Source organism: Suncus etruscus, chromosome 17 (genome assembly GCF_024139225.1).
Source record: "Suncus etruscus isolate mSunEtr1 chromosome 17, mSunEtr1.pri.cur, whole genome shotgun sequence".
NCBI lineage: Eukaryota > Metazoa > Chordata > Mammalia > Eulipotyphla > Soricidae > Suncus > Suncus etruscus.
In genome coordinates this window covers 65,081,929-65,095,456 of record NC_064864.1, presented here as the reverse complement: position 1 = coordinate 65,095,456, position 13,528 = coordinate 65,081,929, and the positions used below count along the sequence as shown (strand labels likewise).

The 13,528-nt window shown below is 52.8% G+C and overlaps 2 protein-coding genes across 2 annotated transcripts in view; one reads left to right on the top strand and one right to left on the bottom strand.

The window, feature by feature from the left end:
* Nucleotides 1–1,000, top strand: part of EIF3A (eukaryotic translation initiation factor 3 subunit A) — a 46,602-nt gene extending 45,602 nt beyond the window's left edge. Inside the window, exon 22 of the mRNA XM_049764535.1 lies at nt 483–1,000. Within this exon, the coding sequence (XP_049620492.1) occupies nt 483–709 (227 nt within the window). The 3' untranslated portion in view covers nt 710–1,000. The remainder of the gene's footprint in view (nt 1–482) is intronic.
* A 4,812-nt stretch (nt 1,001–5,812) lies between these two features.
* Nucleotides 5,813–6,721, bottom strand: NANOS1 (nanos C2HC-type zinc finger 1). The gene has a single exon (XM_049790444.1). The coding sequence runs from the start codon at nt 6,719–6,721 to the stop codon at nt 5,813–5,815; it is 909 nt and encodes a 302-aa protein (XP_049646401.1).
* Nucleotides 6,722–13,528: the final 6,807 nt, after the last annotated feature.

Here is a 13,528-nt window from a genome sequence, read left to right as displayed (position 1 = left end):
GTCACACCCAGCAGTGCTCGAGGGTAACTCCTGGCTCTATGCATTTTGCTGTTACGTTACTTTTCCAGGCCATTGAATTCTTTTTTTTTTTTTTTTGGGGGGGGGTTTTGGGGTTTTTGGGTCACACCCAGCAATGTTCAGGGGTTATTCCTGGCTCTACGCTTAGAAATCACCCCTGGCAGGCTTGGGGGACCATATGGGATGCTGGGATTTGAACCAGCGACCTTCCGCATGTAAGGCAAAGGCCTTACCGCTGTACTATCTCTCCGGCCCCGCCATTGAATTATTGTTTGGCAAATTCTTATAAAGTTTTTGTCAAGCAGCTGAATTAAAATGATACAGCATTTATCATAATTAGTGGATTTTTACAATAGGAGTATGGGGGGCAATAAAGTGAATATATTTTGGATTTTTTTTGAACCCAAAAAATGTTAGTGGCTGAATGCACTGCAAACTTAAATTTTTTTTTTTTGACATTTTAGTAAGCTCTTGGAGACGTGCTGATGACAGGAAGGATGAGAGGGCAGAAGAGCGGGATGCGCCTCGGCGTGTTCCTCCACCCGCAATCACGAGAGAACGAGAGAGAGATCGAGAACGAGAGAGTGGTGACAAGGAAAAGGCCTCTTGGAGAGCTGACAAGGAGAAGGAATCTCTTCGTCGTACTAAAAATGAGACTGATGAAGAAGGATGGACCACAGTACGGCGCTAAGTCTCGATAGCGGCTCCAGCTCCTGTCCTGCATAGGTTTGATTACACTTGAGGATTGTTAGACTTGTGCTTCAATCAGTCTCAGTTGGATTCTTTAATGTCCTCACCATAACACACACAAAAAAAGCATGAACTTGTATTAATCCTATATAATAGATTGATCATGCACCGTATCCACAGAAGGTTGGAATACCATGCCATTTTCTGGAATTTAAGGTGTTGCATTATTTCATCAATCATTTGTTTACAAAAAAGAAAAACTAAAAAATAAAATTGAAATGTGAACCCTTCAGATATTGAGTAACACAACTGTATCTTGGCATAGAACTGACATATTTTTCTTTTGATTTTAAAATGTCTGATACTAATTTGGAATGAGGTAAGGTTCTGTTAATAGAAAATGGATTTGAAGACTTTATTAAAGCAGGTTGCTAAAACAGTTTTCACACCATTAGCAGTTGAGATATACCTTTATGTAGCTGAGGTATTTACTATTAACTCCACATGTAGCAAGTTTTTAGGTTTACGCTCAGTGCAGTAAACATTGAGTACAGTGGAATTCTCTATAGGTTGGACTCAAAGGTGAGTATAAAACAAGTTATAGTCACTGATGACAAGAGTACTGCTGAGTGGATCCACAACAGCTGCAGCCTTGCAGTTTTAGAGCATGTGGGGGACTTTGGTGGACTTCCTTCTGTTTCCAATAGCAAACTGCTTTTCCATTAATGCCTTTCAAACATTTTAAATAAGACAATATTTATAAATGTGTGGTTTGGAGGAATTGTTTTAAGTTCTTTTTCTTAATTTTCTTTCTTTCCAGGACATAGATTCTTTTGAAAAAGTAATTTGTAGTAACGACTGTGTTGACTTCAATTTTTGAATGTGGTATCTATGTTAAAGAGTAACTATTTGGTCTTATTGAAGCCAACACAGAACTTGCTGCTGTGGTTTTTCTTCAATGATAAATAAAACACTTACAGAATTTTAGTGTTGGTTTGTGGTCATAGACAATGTTTTGTTTGTAAGAGAGAGCCTGCATGTTCAGAGGAGTTTTATTGGCTCGAATCTTAAACAATGCCAATGTCTCAGGTCTACAATAAATATGGTTGGGGTGTGTGGGGTGTGTGTGTGTGTATGGTACAGTACTTGGATCTTGCCTGAATCTTACAATGCCAATGTCTCAGGTCTATAGTATCAAAGAAAGTAGATTGAAACAAAGCAAATGTGACTGCATTGTCTAAGCGGGGTGTGTATGTAAGTAAAATATAATTTCTTAGAATGGTGCTTGCAAATTCTGTGTGTGTGAAATATAATTTCTAAGAACGGTGCTTTTAGATTCCTAGTGACTGTGCTGGTGCTTGATTTAATTTGGCGGAGGTAGGTTGGGGTCATGCCTGGCACTGCTCAAGGATTTCTCTTGGCTCTGCTCAGGGATCATTCCTTTTGGGATGCCAGAGATCGAATCCAGGTCACCTGTATGTGCAAGACAAAACACCCTACACACTGTGCTATCCCCCCCCCCCCCCCCCCCCCCCAATCTTCCCCAATTTCTGAGGTTGAGCATCGAGAATGGCTGCTGATGCCTCCTGGTCCTGCTGCAGGACGAGAGAAGGAATATTGTGCTTTTGCAAAAAAGATGCAACTTTTCCGGTTCCATATTGCCAGTGATGAAAGTAAACATTTCCTTTCTTATTGCTATTTTAAACAAATGGAAGTCTTTAAAAAAAGTTTTTTTTTTTTTTTTTTTTTTTTGGTCTTTTTGGGGGTGGGGGGGTCACATGTGGCGACGCTCAGGGGTTACTCTTGGCAGGCTCGGGGGACCTTATGGGATGCCGGGATTCAAACTACTGTCTTTCTGCATGCAAGGCAGACACCTTATCTCCATGCTATCTCTCCGGCCCCTTGAAAAAAAAGTTTTATGAGTCTTTCAGTATTGTTAAAGAACTTGGAGCTGAAATATGCTGAGGCAAGCTGCTAGAGTAGAAGTGAGTGCACAACATATAGCAGCTCCTTGAAGTTTGTTTGGCTGAGTTATGGGTACTTGATGTGAGACTGAAAGCCAAATTTATTCACGTTTGGAGCCAGAGTCGAGAGGCCTGAAGACCCCCTGCTGCAGAACCCCTCATGGCCCTGCACACTCCTCCCCTCTCCTCAGCTCATTTCTGGTAGTGATGGCTTCTGGGGGGGGGCGGGGCCCAGGCTTGGATTCTATTATAAAGTGAAAGTCCTGGGGCCGGAGCAGTGTCTTGTACTCGTGTCCCATATGGTCCCCCTAGCCAGGAGTAACCCCTAAGTGTCACCGGGTGTGGCCCAAAAAATCAAAAAATAAAAGTGAAAGTCCTATTTAAGTTAATCCAGGTGAACCCGAGGAGGTTCATAAACTAGGCTCATAAATGTCTACCTGGTTAGATACTCAAAATGCCGATGGAGTGGAGGTAGGCTTCACTAGAGAACAAACCAAGACCTATGGTTGGTCCCACCTTTGGGGGAACGTGGCTGAGGTTGCGTTGAGGAACAGTGGTATTAGAACTGATGTTGAGAACCACTTCCCCTCGTCTACCCAGTGGTCCTCAGGAAGCTCCTGGGTCTCCGAGCAGTTTTCTGCCTATCAGGTCCCAGGAATGGTTCTAAAGGTCTTGGGAGGGAGAACCTCCTGCATCTAATGGGTATGTCAGAGGCTAAACATGCCCTTCACCTAGGGATTCTCTGACCCCAAAACTTAAGTTCTTACCATTTGGCTCACTACAAATTTATGTTGAATGTTCTTTGTGATTACAGTTTAACCTTGGAGTTCCACAAAAAGGACTTGTTAAAAATGAGAATTCAAAGAAATCTAAAGCCACCAGAAAAGTATAGGTATAAAGCTCTGCCTCCACAGTGGGAGAACTGGTTTCCTAATCATTTTTGATTGGTTGTTTGGACCACCCCCTAGGTCAGTTTGGAGCCTCGCCCAAACTATAAAGTTGTGAAAGAAGGGAGGGAGATTATTCCTGTACTCATTTATGGGGATACTTGGTGGACCATATACAGTGCGGAGGTTTGAACCCAGGCCAACCACGATGATAGGCGGAAGGCCTTACCTTACCTGCTATGTTAACTTGTCCCAAAAGATTTTGACTTCTTTGATCCCAATTTGAGAGGAGACAGTGACAGCAAGACTTGATATTGTGGCCACGTACATCTTCAGCCGGGTCTTGTTTTTGTCTTCAGAACTCTCTTGGCTCAGTACCCAGGGGTCATCACTCGTGGCAGGCTTGGGGGACCATGGATTAAACCTAGGTTGGCCACATGCGAGACAAAACTCTTGACTCACTTCATGTGCTCTGGCTTCTTTTAAAGTAGATTGATAGGGTTGTCCAGCTAGTAAGGGTATTGTGTCTGTTGGCATTGGGCGTCAGATTCAGGCCCTCCTTTCCAGAAACTCAAATTCTCCAGCATGTTCCCAACATTGAGTGGGTGTCAGTATCAAATTACCCTGCACACATACTGTTTGGCTTATCAAATCACGGGGATCTTTCTAGTAAAGCCACACACCTAGACCTGGGAAAGACCTCGACTCTTAAGTGGCTATGTTGACTTCTGCACCAGCTGGCTTTTCAGGTCTGGAGAATATAAACGCTTAAACCCGGAAGGGGGAGCCGTGTAGTGGCAGTCTGCCGAACTGTGTTGAGCTAAAACGGCTCCAAAGCAGAAAACTGCCATGTCTTTAATGGAAAACAAAACAAAAGCAACTAATTCACCCAACTGTATAAAGCCACTTGAATTTAGGTCCCCAGTGAGTGGATCTAAATTTGTTCAGATGAGTTCTGATGAACCTGCTCTTAATCAAGAAGGCTCACATCGCTGGAGTGTGCTATGAAGCCTGTGTTAGAATTAGCTATTCGGTGTGAAAGAGGCCTAACCTCTCAAGCCTCTACACGCCTGGGACCTATTGATGGTTGATTTCGGATTTCAGGTGGGGCTGTACTGAAATGGGTAGGTAGCTCAATGGCACAAGGAGAGGGTAGAAGGTCATAGATTCTAAGAAGAACACTGGAGTCAACATTAGGCTGGGAACTGCAGGGTTCCCGAAACAGACGAGCACCTCCCGTCAGTGCTGCTCATTTGAGGATAAATGACAAGTGCGTAAAGCCAGTCAGTGCCCTGTCCTCCCCCGCAGTCTTGGCCAGATTGGAACCTTCCGGGCCTCAAAGGGCTGTTTTTCCACTTAGTGAGAGGTACCAGCTGGGTAGGAGCATCCCTCCCTCTAGGAACCCTGAGAGCAACTGGGGGTGGGTGGGGTGGGTTGAAGCTAGTCCTGCGCTCAGCCCTTCAAGAATGTTTGCAACCTGCAAGCCGGTAGTGTTCAGACAGAAGGCCCAAGTAGCCAAGTTGTAGACAAGGTTAATTCATATACTGATATTGTATAAATACACAACCTTCTTAAACAGCACCATTCCCAAGTATACACAATATGATTATAGGTTGGCACAATTTTTAACGATGAAAAACCGCTAGTTCAGTAATAAAATACCTGGTACATAAAATGAGGAGGAGGCATATTCTTCTACCACCGGTACAGATTGCACTTTTCCCTCCTCCAGCTAGGACCCACGAGTCACGAGGGGGGACTAGACTACCCACCAAGTCAACACTGGGGAGCTGAAGCCTTCGCTTCTCAGAAACTGGCTTCGCCTGGAACCAAACAAACCACCAATGAAGGAAGGACCAGGAACCAAACTCGAAAACAAAGAAGTCATCCAGACAAGCCCACCACGGTCCATGAAATCGCCCCTTATCCGTTCCGTGGGCTTTTCTTAAAAAGAAAAACAAAATATTCTAGGGCTAGTCCAGTGCCTCCCTTCATGAAACGAAACCTCCGTGGCGATCTGGAGATCAGCTCCAGACAACTTGGCGAGCGACGCGCTTAGTCAAACGGTTCGACGGTGCAGCCGGCGGGGCCGGATAGATGTCCGTGCCCGTGTGGGGATGGGTCCACGTTCGGCGCTGGGACGTGGGGTTGGGCGGGGGCCGCGAAAGGAAATCCCCGCCGTCCCTCCTGGCCCGGGCCACATTCGGGGCGACCTCCCCGTGGGGAGAGAGGTGGCCGCGGGCCTCGGCCGGCTCAGCGCAGCTTCTTGGCGCTGCGGGGCGGCGGCGGCGGCACTTTGGAGAGCGGGCAGTACTTGATGGTGTGCGCGTTGTCGCCGCTGGCGCCGCACAGGGGACAAGTGTAGCGGCGCAGCACCGGGCACAGCACGCGGCCGTCGGGGCCCTTGAGGATGTGCGTGGTGTAGAGCGCCACCGCCTCCTTGTTGTTGCGGCAGAACACGCACACCTGCAGCTCGGGCTTGAGCAGGCGGGCGGCGGCGGCGGGCGGCCGGGGCTCGGCGAGCCAGGCCGGGGCGCGCTCCTCGCGCGGCGGGGCCCCCTCGGCCGTGACGGGCGCGCAGCCGAGCAGCACGGCGCGGCCGGCGAACGGGCTCAGCTCGGCGAAGCGCTCCTCCAGCAGCCCGGCCTCGGCGGGGCCGGCGCACAGCTCCAGCGCGCGCAGCTCCAGCGCGCCCGGGCCCAGGCAGCGGGCCCGGGAGCCCGGCTCGTCGCCGTCGCCGTCGCCGTCGTCGCGGTCGCCGTCAGCGTCGTCGTCGTAGTCGGGCGGCCCCAGCGCCGCGGGGCCCAGCGCCCCGGGCCCGGCGCCCGCGTGAGGCGAGCAGCAGGACGACGACGACGAGGAGGGCGGGGAGCCGCCCACGCCCACGCCGAGGCCGAGGCCGATGCCCAGGCCGACCACGCCGACGCCGTCGCTGTCGCCGGCCCCGCTGCCCGCGCAGCCCAGGCGCGGCTCGCCGTGCACCGCCTTGGTGATGAGCGTGGCGAGCCCCAGGTAGTCGTTCCACGAGCTGAAGGGCTGCGGGTGCGCCGGGCCCGGGGTGCTCACGTAGGGGCTGCTGGGCACGAGCGCCATGGGCGCGGGGACGGGGACGGGGGCGCGGGCGCGGCGGGGCGAGCGGGGCGCCCAGGGGAAAGCCTCCATGGGCGGGCTGCGGGCCCGCGCGCTCCTTCCCCGCCGCCGGCGCGGGCCGGACGGAAGGGAAGGGAAGGGAAGGGAAGGGACGCGCCGCGCGAGCCTGCCTGCCCGCCGGCCTGCCGCCGCCGCGGGGTGGGGCGGGGCGGCCGCGCCGCCTTTTATTGGGGGCCCGCTCCTCCCCGCCTCCCGGCCTCGCTCCCGCGCCCCGGACGGAGGCGGAGCGCAGGCGGACGCGCGCCCCGCTCCGGCCGGCCCGGCCGCGCGGCTCTCACGCCCCGCACGCGGCGCCGCCTCCCCCGGCAGCCGGGGCGGCGGGCCCGGGGCGAGGGGGCGGGCGAGGCGCCGCCTCGGGCCCCCCAGGCGCTGATTGGCTGCTGGCCCGGCTCCCCCCGCGCCTCGGGCGTCGCTCCGGACGCTGATTGGTGCCGGCTGGGGAGGGGCGTGTCCGGCAGGTCCCGGGAGGGGCCCCAGCTACTCGGGCTTCTTGAGTCCTGGCTTTGGAACAGGTGCCCGGGCCCGGGCATCCCTCCTCGGCTTGGCGGTGACACTCCCCTAGGACCGGGCCTTGTGCGCCGCGATAGGCGCACCCAGCTCTGGTCTGCTAAGGGTAGCGCAAAGCAGCTCCTCCTCTCTCCTGCTTCCCAGCTCCCCGGCCAGCTCCCCGGGAGCTGGGAGCTGGGCAGGACCCTCCTGGCCCTCAGGATGCAGCAGCGGTCAAGTCCGAGCCCGCCCAGCTCCGAAGATCTTCCAGGGGCACGCGCTCCTGAGCGAGAGTCGGGCGCGGGATGCTCGGGAGCCCTGGAGGGATGCAGTTCTTTCTTCCCGGCCGTGAGCGCGGTGCTGTGCCTTCAGCCCTTCCAGCCCGCAGCTGGATGGATTGCCGGGGAGCGCCTACTTCCAGGAGGGTCTGTATCCGAATCTGGGTTATCTGAGCAGTTTCAGCGTCGCAGTTTGCACTTGGAAATGAATAAATATTTTGTTTGCTTTGGGGCCACACTTGGCTCTGCTCAGGGCTTATTCTTGGCGATGCTGGGGTGTACGGGGGGGGGAACATAGGTGCTGGGCATTGAACCCAGGTTGGCTACGTGTAAGGCAGCTCTGTGTTGTCTCTCTGGCCAATAAAATAATTTGGGTACAAACTGAGAGGATTGGGTAGATGATGGTGTCAGGTGGAAAGTGAACAAGGTTTATTTATTTATTTTTTGTTCTTGGGCCGCACCTGGCAATGCTTAGCAGTTACTCTTGGCTCTGCACTCAGGAATTACTACTGGCAGTGCTCGGGAGACTATATGGGGTGTCAGGGATTGAACTTGGGTCTGGTGTGCAAGGCATACATTCTCCCCGCTGTGCTAATACTCCAGTCCCAGCCAAGACTTTTTTTTTTAAATAATGAAAAGCAGGGGTCGTGGCATAATAGAGTGCAAATACTTTGCAAAGCATCAGACCTGGTACCTGTAATGGTCACCTGACCACAGAGCCAGGGGTAAGCCCTGCACATTGCTGGGTTTGTGTGTCGTTCCCCCCGCCCCCCACCTCTCCCAGTGAACTGGAGAAAGGTGGGTGCTGGGAAGTTCCTTCTTGGCTGGAACAAGGGGGTAGGGCTGGCTGCCCACATTAGACCCGGGCCATGCTCAGGGGTGTGGCTTCCCTGCTAGGCTGCCCAGAGCTGGTGCTGGCCTTGGGTTCACCCTGGCATGAATGAGTACCTGTCTGCAATGGTAATGGGCCTGGGGGTCAATCGGCCGGTCCATCTTTAACCCTCTTTACAGATGAGGAAAGTGAATCCCAGAGCTCAATGGGCTGTGTGCAGATTCTGCACTTGAAACATATAGTTTCTTGAGCACTACTGCTGTGCACCCTCCATCCCTTCCCCAAAAGGGGCCAGATAGTATAGCAGGTAGGTTGCTTGCCTTGCATTTGTCTGACTCGGGTTTGATCCTTGGCATTCTATATGGTCATGCCAGGAGTAACTCCTCAGTATTTCCAGGAGTAATTCATGAGCAGAGACAGGAATAAGCCCTGAGCATCTCCATGTGTGGCCCAAAACAACAACAAAGAACCAACAACTCTCCAAAGCCTGAAAATAAAACCCACAACACCTGCCATTGTAAGATCACATGGTGAGTGTATGACAGAAACACTTGCACTTGCAAGCTGAGGTCTTCCTGCTGCAAGAGTGTGTTAGCAGATTTGGAAAATACCATCCCCAAGTTTCCTCCCTCTTGCCCACCAAAAAGAAATAGGAGCTCTGTGGGCTGATTATGCCCTGCGGAAGGCTGGACTCAGGTCTCAGCCCACGAGCACTGGACCCTGTGTGGGGAGGAAGATGGTTGTTCTAGTATTGGAAAATTCCCTCCACTCTTTTCAGCAGGCCACTCTCTTCTTGCAGGGGAACTGGTACCCTGTTTACAGAGATACGCCTGGCAGGGGCTGTGTGAAGCTGTTAGCTGTGTCTGGTGTCCTGGGTCAGGTGGTGATGGGGAAATGAGGGCTCCTTCTTCACAGCATGAACTCAGGTCCTCATGGCTTTACAAGGGCCACCAGGACCTACCTATGCAGGCAGTAAGATTAGAGCCTTTGCCTGGGAGATGCAGCTTGACCAGCGGGGGAACAGAGGTGTCTGGCATCAGGGACGTCTGGGCCTGGGAGGAGCTCTGGGATTGGCACATCCTGCATGTGGCTCTGCATTAGAGCCTGGTGGGTTGCGCACCTCGGGAAGGCAGGGGCGTGCCTGGTACCCCTCTGGTTGCACAGAGTGCTCCAGCTCTCCAAGATGGCAGGATTAACTTCAGTGATGTCCTGAGCATCCTAGACTCTAAGATGCTCTAAGAGGAAATCAGGGGTCCTCCCTTATTTCTCTTCCCCCCGCCCCCCCCCCCTTTCTCCCTTCTCTTCCCTTCTCTGCCTGGTCCAGGAGCCTGCACAGAACATAGCTCAAGTGAGGCTCTTTCTAGAAGGGACTCTGGGAATATAAGGAGGAGGCCGTGTTTCTTCTAGAACAAGCTGCACGGCCCAAGATCAGGCTGAGGGGAGATGCCCTGGCCCCAGCCCCAGCCCCCAGCCCCCAGCCCCCCAACCCGGACATTTCCTCTGCTGGCAGCACAGACCTCGGGCAGCTTGAGGCCCTTCAGAAACATGAGGTCAGCCCTGGGGAATGAGGCGGCTTGGCGGGGGGCCAGGCAGCTACAGAGATGCTGTTTGTTGGCTTCGGGTCCCATGGACCTGCCTGCCAAGTGGCTGCCAGGGCAGGAAGTGCAGTGGTGCTTTGAGGCTGGGCGGCTGGTGAGGCGCCTTTGGGTACATCAGGGGCTGCTTCAGTGGTGGGGGGACTGTCTCTATTAGCCTGCAGCCAGGCTCAAGAGAGTCAGGGGACAGGCCCCTGGGACTGCACTCTGCTCAGGGCTCTCCTGGGCAGCCAGATCTGCTCTTGGTCTTGTGCAAAGTTTTGGTGACCTTGACTTCCTCTGGCTGGGCTCCAGGCCCCCTCTTTCTTGCATGGACACAGTTGCAGGGACAGGTGTGAGGCAGGGACATCCTCACCCCCTGGTCATGACCCAGTTTGAACCCCTGGAGTGTCCAGCAGGAGATGGGTTTTGCTTCCTATTTAGAAAGTGCCAGGTTTCTGGCTCCTTGGGAGTTAATCTCCTGATCCCCAAGCCACTGCTGCCACTGGCCGGCCAACCCTGGTTACCTTTACAAAGGCCACAGTGACCCAGGTGGCAGCCAGCCTGTGACCTAGCACCCCATTCTCTGTCTTCTCTCACTCTCTGTCTAGCTGCTAATTCCCCTGCAGGAAATTCAAGCCATGTGTTTGCTCATTTCCCTGGAGAGGCGGCCACCCTATTCTGGCCAGAGGGTGCTCCAGCCTGAACAAGGAGGGTAGGGGAGACCCCAGGGGAGATCTCTCCATCCTACTCTACTCCCATCCTGCAGTCTGGGCTCCAGTTGATGGGAATCAGCACAGCAGGCTGAGCCCAAGCCCAGCCCATGGGCAGGCATGTGTATGATACCTGCTGGGACGAGGCTCCTTCACCCCCACAGTTGGGCCCATGGGATTCACATGCAGCCTTGAGACCTTCTTACACCAAAGCTGGGCTCATGCCTACTAGAGTGCACCTAGTTCAGCCAGGGCAGGGGGAAGACTGGCAGGGCTCAGGTAGCAGGCAAGGTGGAGCTTGGGCCATGTGGACCGGTTTGCTCTCCACCACCACCACCTGCCCTGACAATACTGATCCAGCTTGTTCTGAGTATCCAGCAGTGGGTATCAGGCCATTGGGGATCTCTGTTCTCCAGCACCTCTTCCTCCCACCCCCAGTCTTCTTTGGGAATCCAGATTGGAGCAGGAAGTGCCTGGGGGCCGGGCTGACTGCTGGCAAGTGGCAGTGGTTTTGAATGAGCCTCAGGATTGGTAAGTGTGAACCTGTTCTCTGCCCTGCCTCAAGGAAGAAGAGGGTGATGGGCTCAAGTGTTCCCCATCTCCCGGAGAGTCTGTGGGTGTAGCTCTGCGGGTCCTTGTCTCTTGGTCCCCAGACACTTATCTAGAGCCATGGTCTGTCAACCCAGTTCATGGCTGCTTCCTGGAACATGGCCAGCAGCCTCCCTTGCTCATCTTCAACCTTCAATGAAGCTGGGGTCCCTCAGGGAGGGTCTTGGATGTGCACTTGAAGGACAAGAGGGCTTAGAGAGGTCAGGACTGGACTGCCAAGCAGAGGTGCTGTGTGCGGTGGTATGGTTGTACACCAGGACTTCCCACTGAAGGAAACCTTTGACTCTGTAGATGTGATGTTGCTCCTACAAGTGAACCAGAGCCACTTTATGGCAGACATAAAAAGTGTCTTATTCACCACTATGATCAAAATAAAAATTATATTATAAAAAAAGTTTCTTATTCTTGCAAATCTTGACAATTTTCTGACAGGTGGCATTAAAGGCTTTGTGGGTGAAATGCCCATTTCTCGTTTGCCCAGAGACTTGAGACTTGACCAGATCGTAAAACCCCAAGCTTCTGGGACAGCCCACCCCTGTTCGATGCTAGCAAGGTGCCCTCGGGTGCTGCCTACTCTCAGGTGAAAAGCATCTTCCTCCAGGGCTGGCCAGGTCTGTGGGCTATGAAATGCTCATGGCTCAGCTAGGATTAGCATTGTGGTAGTTTGCGGATGGTCTGGGGGCCACACCTGGCAGTGCTTAGGGATCATTTGGGGCCCAGGATTGAACCTGAGTCTCCTATGCATTAAAGCTTCTGCTGCTCCCTACTGAGCTTTCTCTGCAGTCTAGGGATTGTATTTTTTGTTTCGTTTTGGTTTCTACCCGGTGATGCTCAGGGATCACTCCTGGCTGTGCCCAAGAAATTCAATGTGGGGCCGGAGAGATAGCATGGAGGTAAGGCGTTTGCCTTTCATGCAGAAGGACGGCGGTTCGAATCCCGGCATCCCATATGGTCCCCCGAGCCTGCCAGGAGCGATTTCTGAGTGTAGAGCCAGGAGTAACCCCTGAGTGCTGCCGGGTGTAACCCCCCCCCCAAAAAAAAAAAAAAAAAGAAATCTGATGTGATGCTGGTGAAAGCATCACTTTTTGCTGAAAGCAAAAAGCTTTCACCTTTGTGAAGACTTTCTGGCCTAGGATAAGCTTTATTTGATTTGGTTTGGGGCCACACCCAGGGGTGCTCAGGGGTTATTCCCGGCTCTGCACTCAGTAGTCCTTCCTGCGGGGCTCAGGGAAACATATGGGTGCTGAGGATCTGAATACTGGTCAGCAAACCCCTCTGTGCTCTCTTTGGCCCAGGAGCAGCATTTTGAAGACTGCTGAGCTGTTGAAGGTGTCTAGACCATTGTGGGTATCTTCTTTTGGGTTTCCCGACTAAGCGGCTATTCTAGTCCCTGGACTTTTTCATGTCTTGTTTGGAACATTTTTGTCCTGGAGATTCTGTGGCATTGCTGGCACAACTGGAGTGGCTTTGAATCCTTTCTTCCTCTGCACCCTCAGTGCAGACCTTTATTTGCACCCCATCTTAGCCTGGCCTGGGTATGAATGAGACTTGCAGTTTCTTTTTTTTTTTTTTTTTTTTTTTTGGTTTTTGGGCCACCCCAGCGTTGCTCAGGGGTTACTCCTGGCTGTCTGCTCAGAAATAGCTCCTGGCAGGCACGGGGGACCATATGGGACACCGGGATTCGAACCAACCACCTTTGCAAGGCAAACGCCGCTGTGCTATCTCTCCGGGCCCGAGACTTGCAGTTTCTGAACTGCCCAAAAGGTGCAGCCAGAGAAGCGGCTCCATGCTTGTGCAGGCTCGGTGCAACTGTTACTCCCTATAAGCAGCTGGCATCGACACAGATCTGGGACTCATCGAAGCATCTGTACTAGTTGAAGGATGAAGTGGGTTTCATGGGGCTGAAGCCAAGGTGTGGGGGACAGGCCTGCCTTCTTCTAGGGGCTCAGAAGTTTCTTTCCTGGCCTGTCCATGATCTCCTTCTGCATCACCAGTGGACTCACCCTGATGAACATTTTCTTCTATCTCCCTTTCCCAGGTTTTGGGCCTGTGGTCATAATGGGCCAAATGAAGACTCTGGCAATGTCCTATTGTGTTGTTTTATATATATATTTTTGTTTGTTTGTTTTTGTTTTTTGTTTTTTTGGATCACACCCGGCGGTGCTCAGGGGTTACTCCTGGCTGTCTGCTCAGAAATAGCTCCTGGCAGGCATGGGGGACCATATGGGACACCGGGATTCGAACCAACCACCTTTGGTCCTGGATCAGCTGCTTGCAAGGCAAACGCCGCTGTGCTATCTCTCCGGGCCCGTTATTTTATATTTTAG

Bases quoted from the DNA above. Each gene is read 5' to 3' on its own strand.
- NANOS1 (XM_049790444.1), bottom strand. From the start codon at position 6,721: ATGGAGGCTTTCCCCTGGGCGCCCCGCTCGCCCCGCCGCGCCCGCGCC.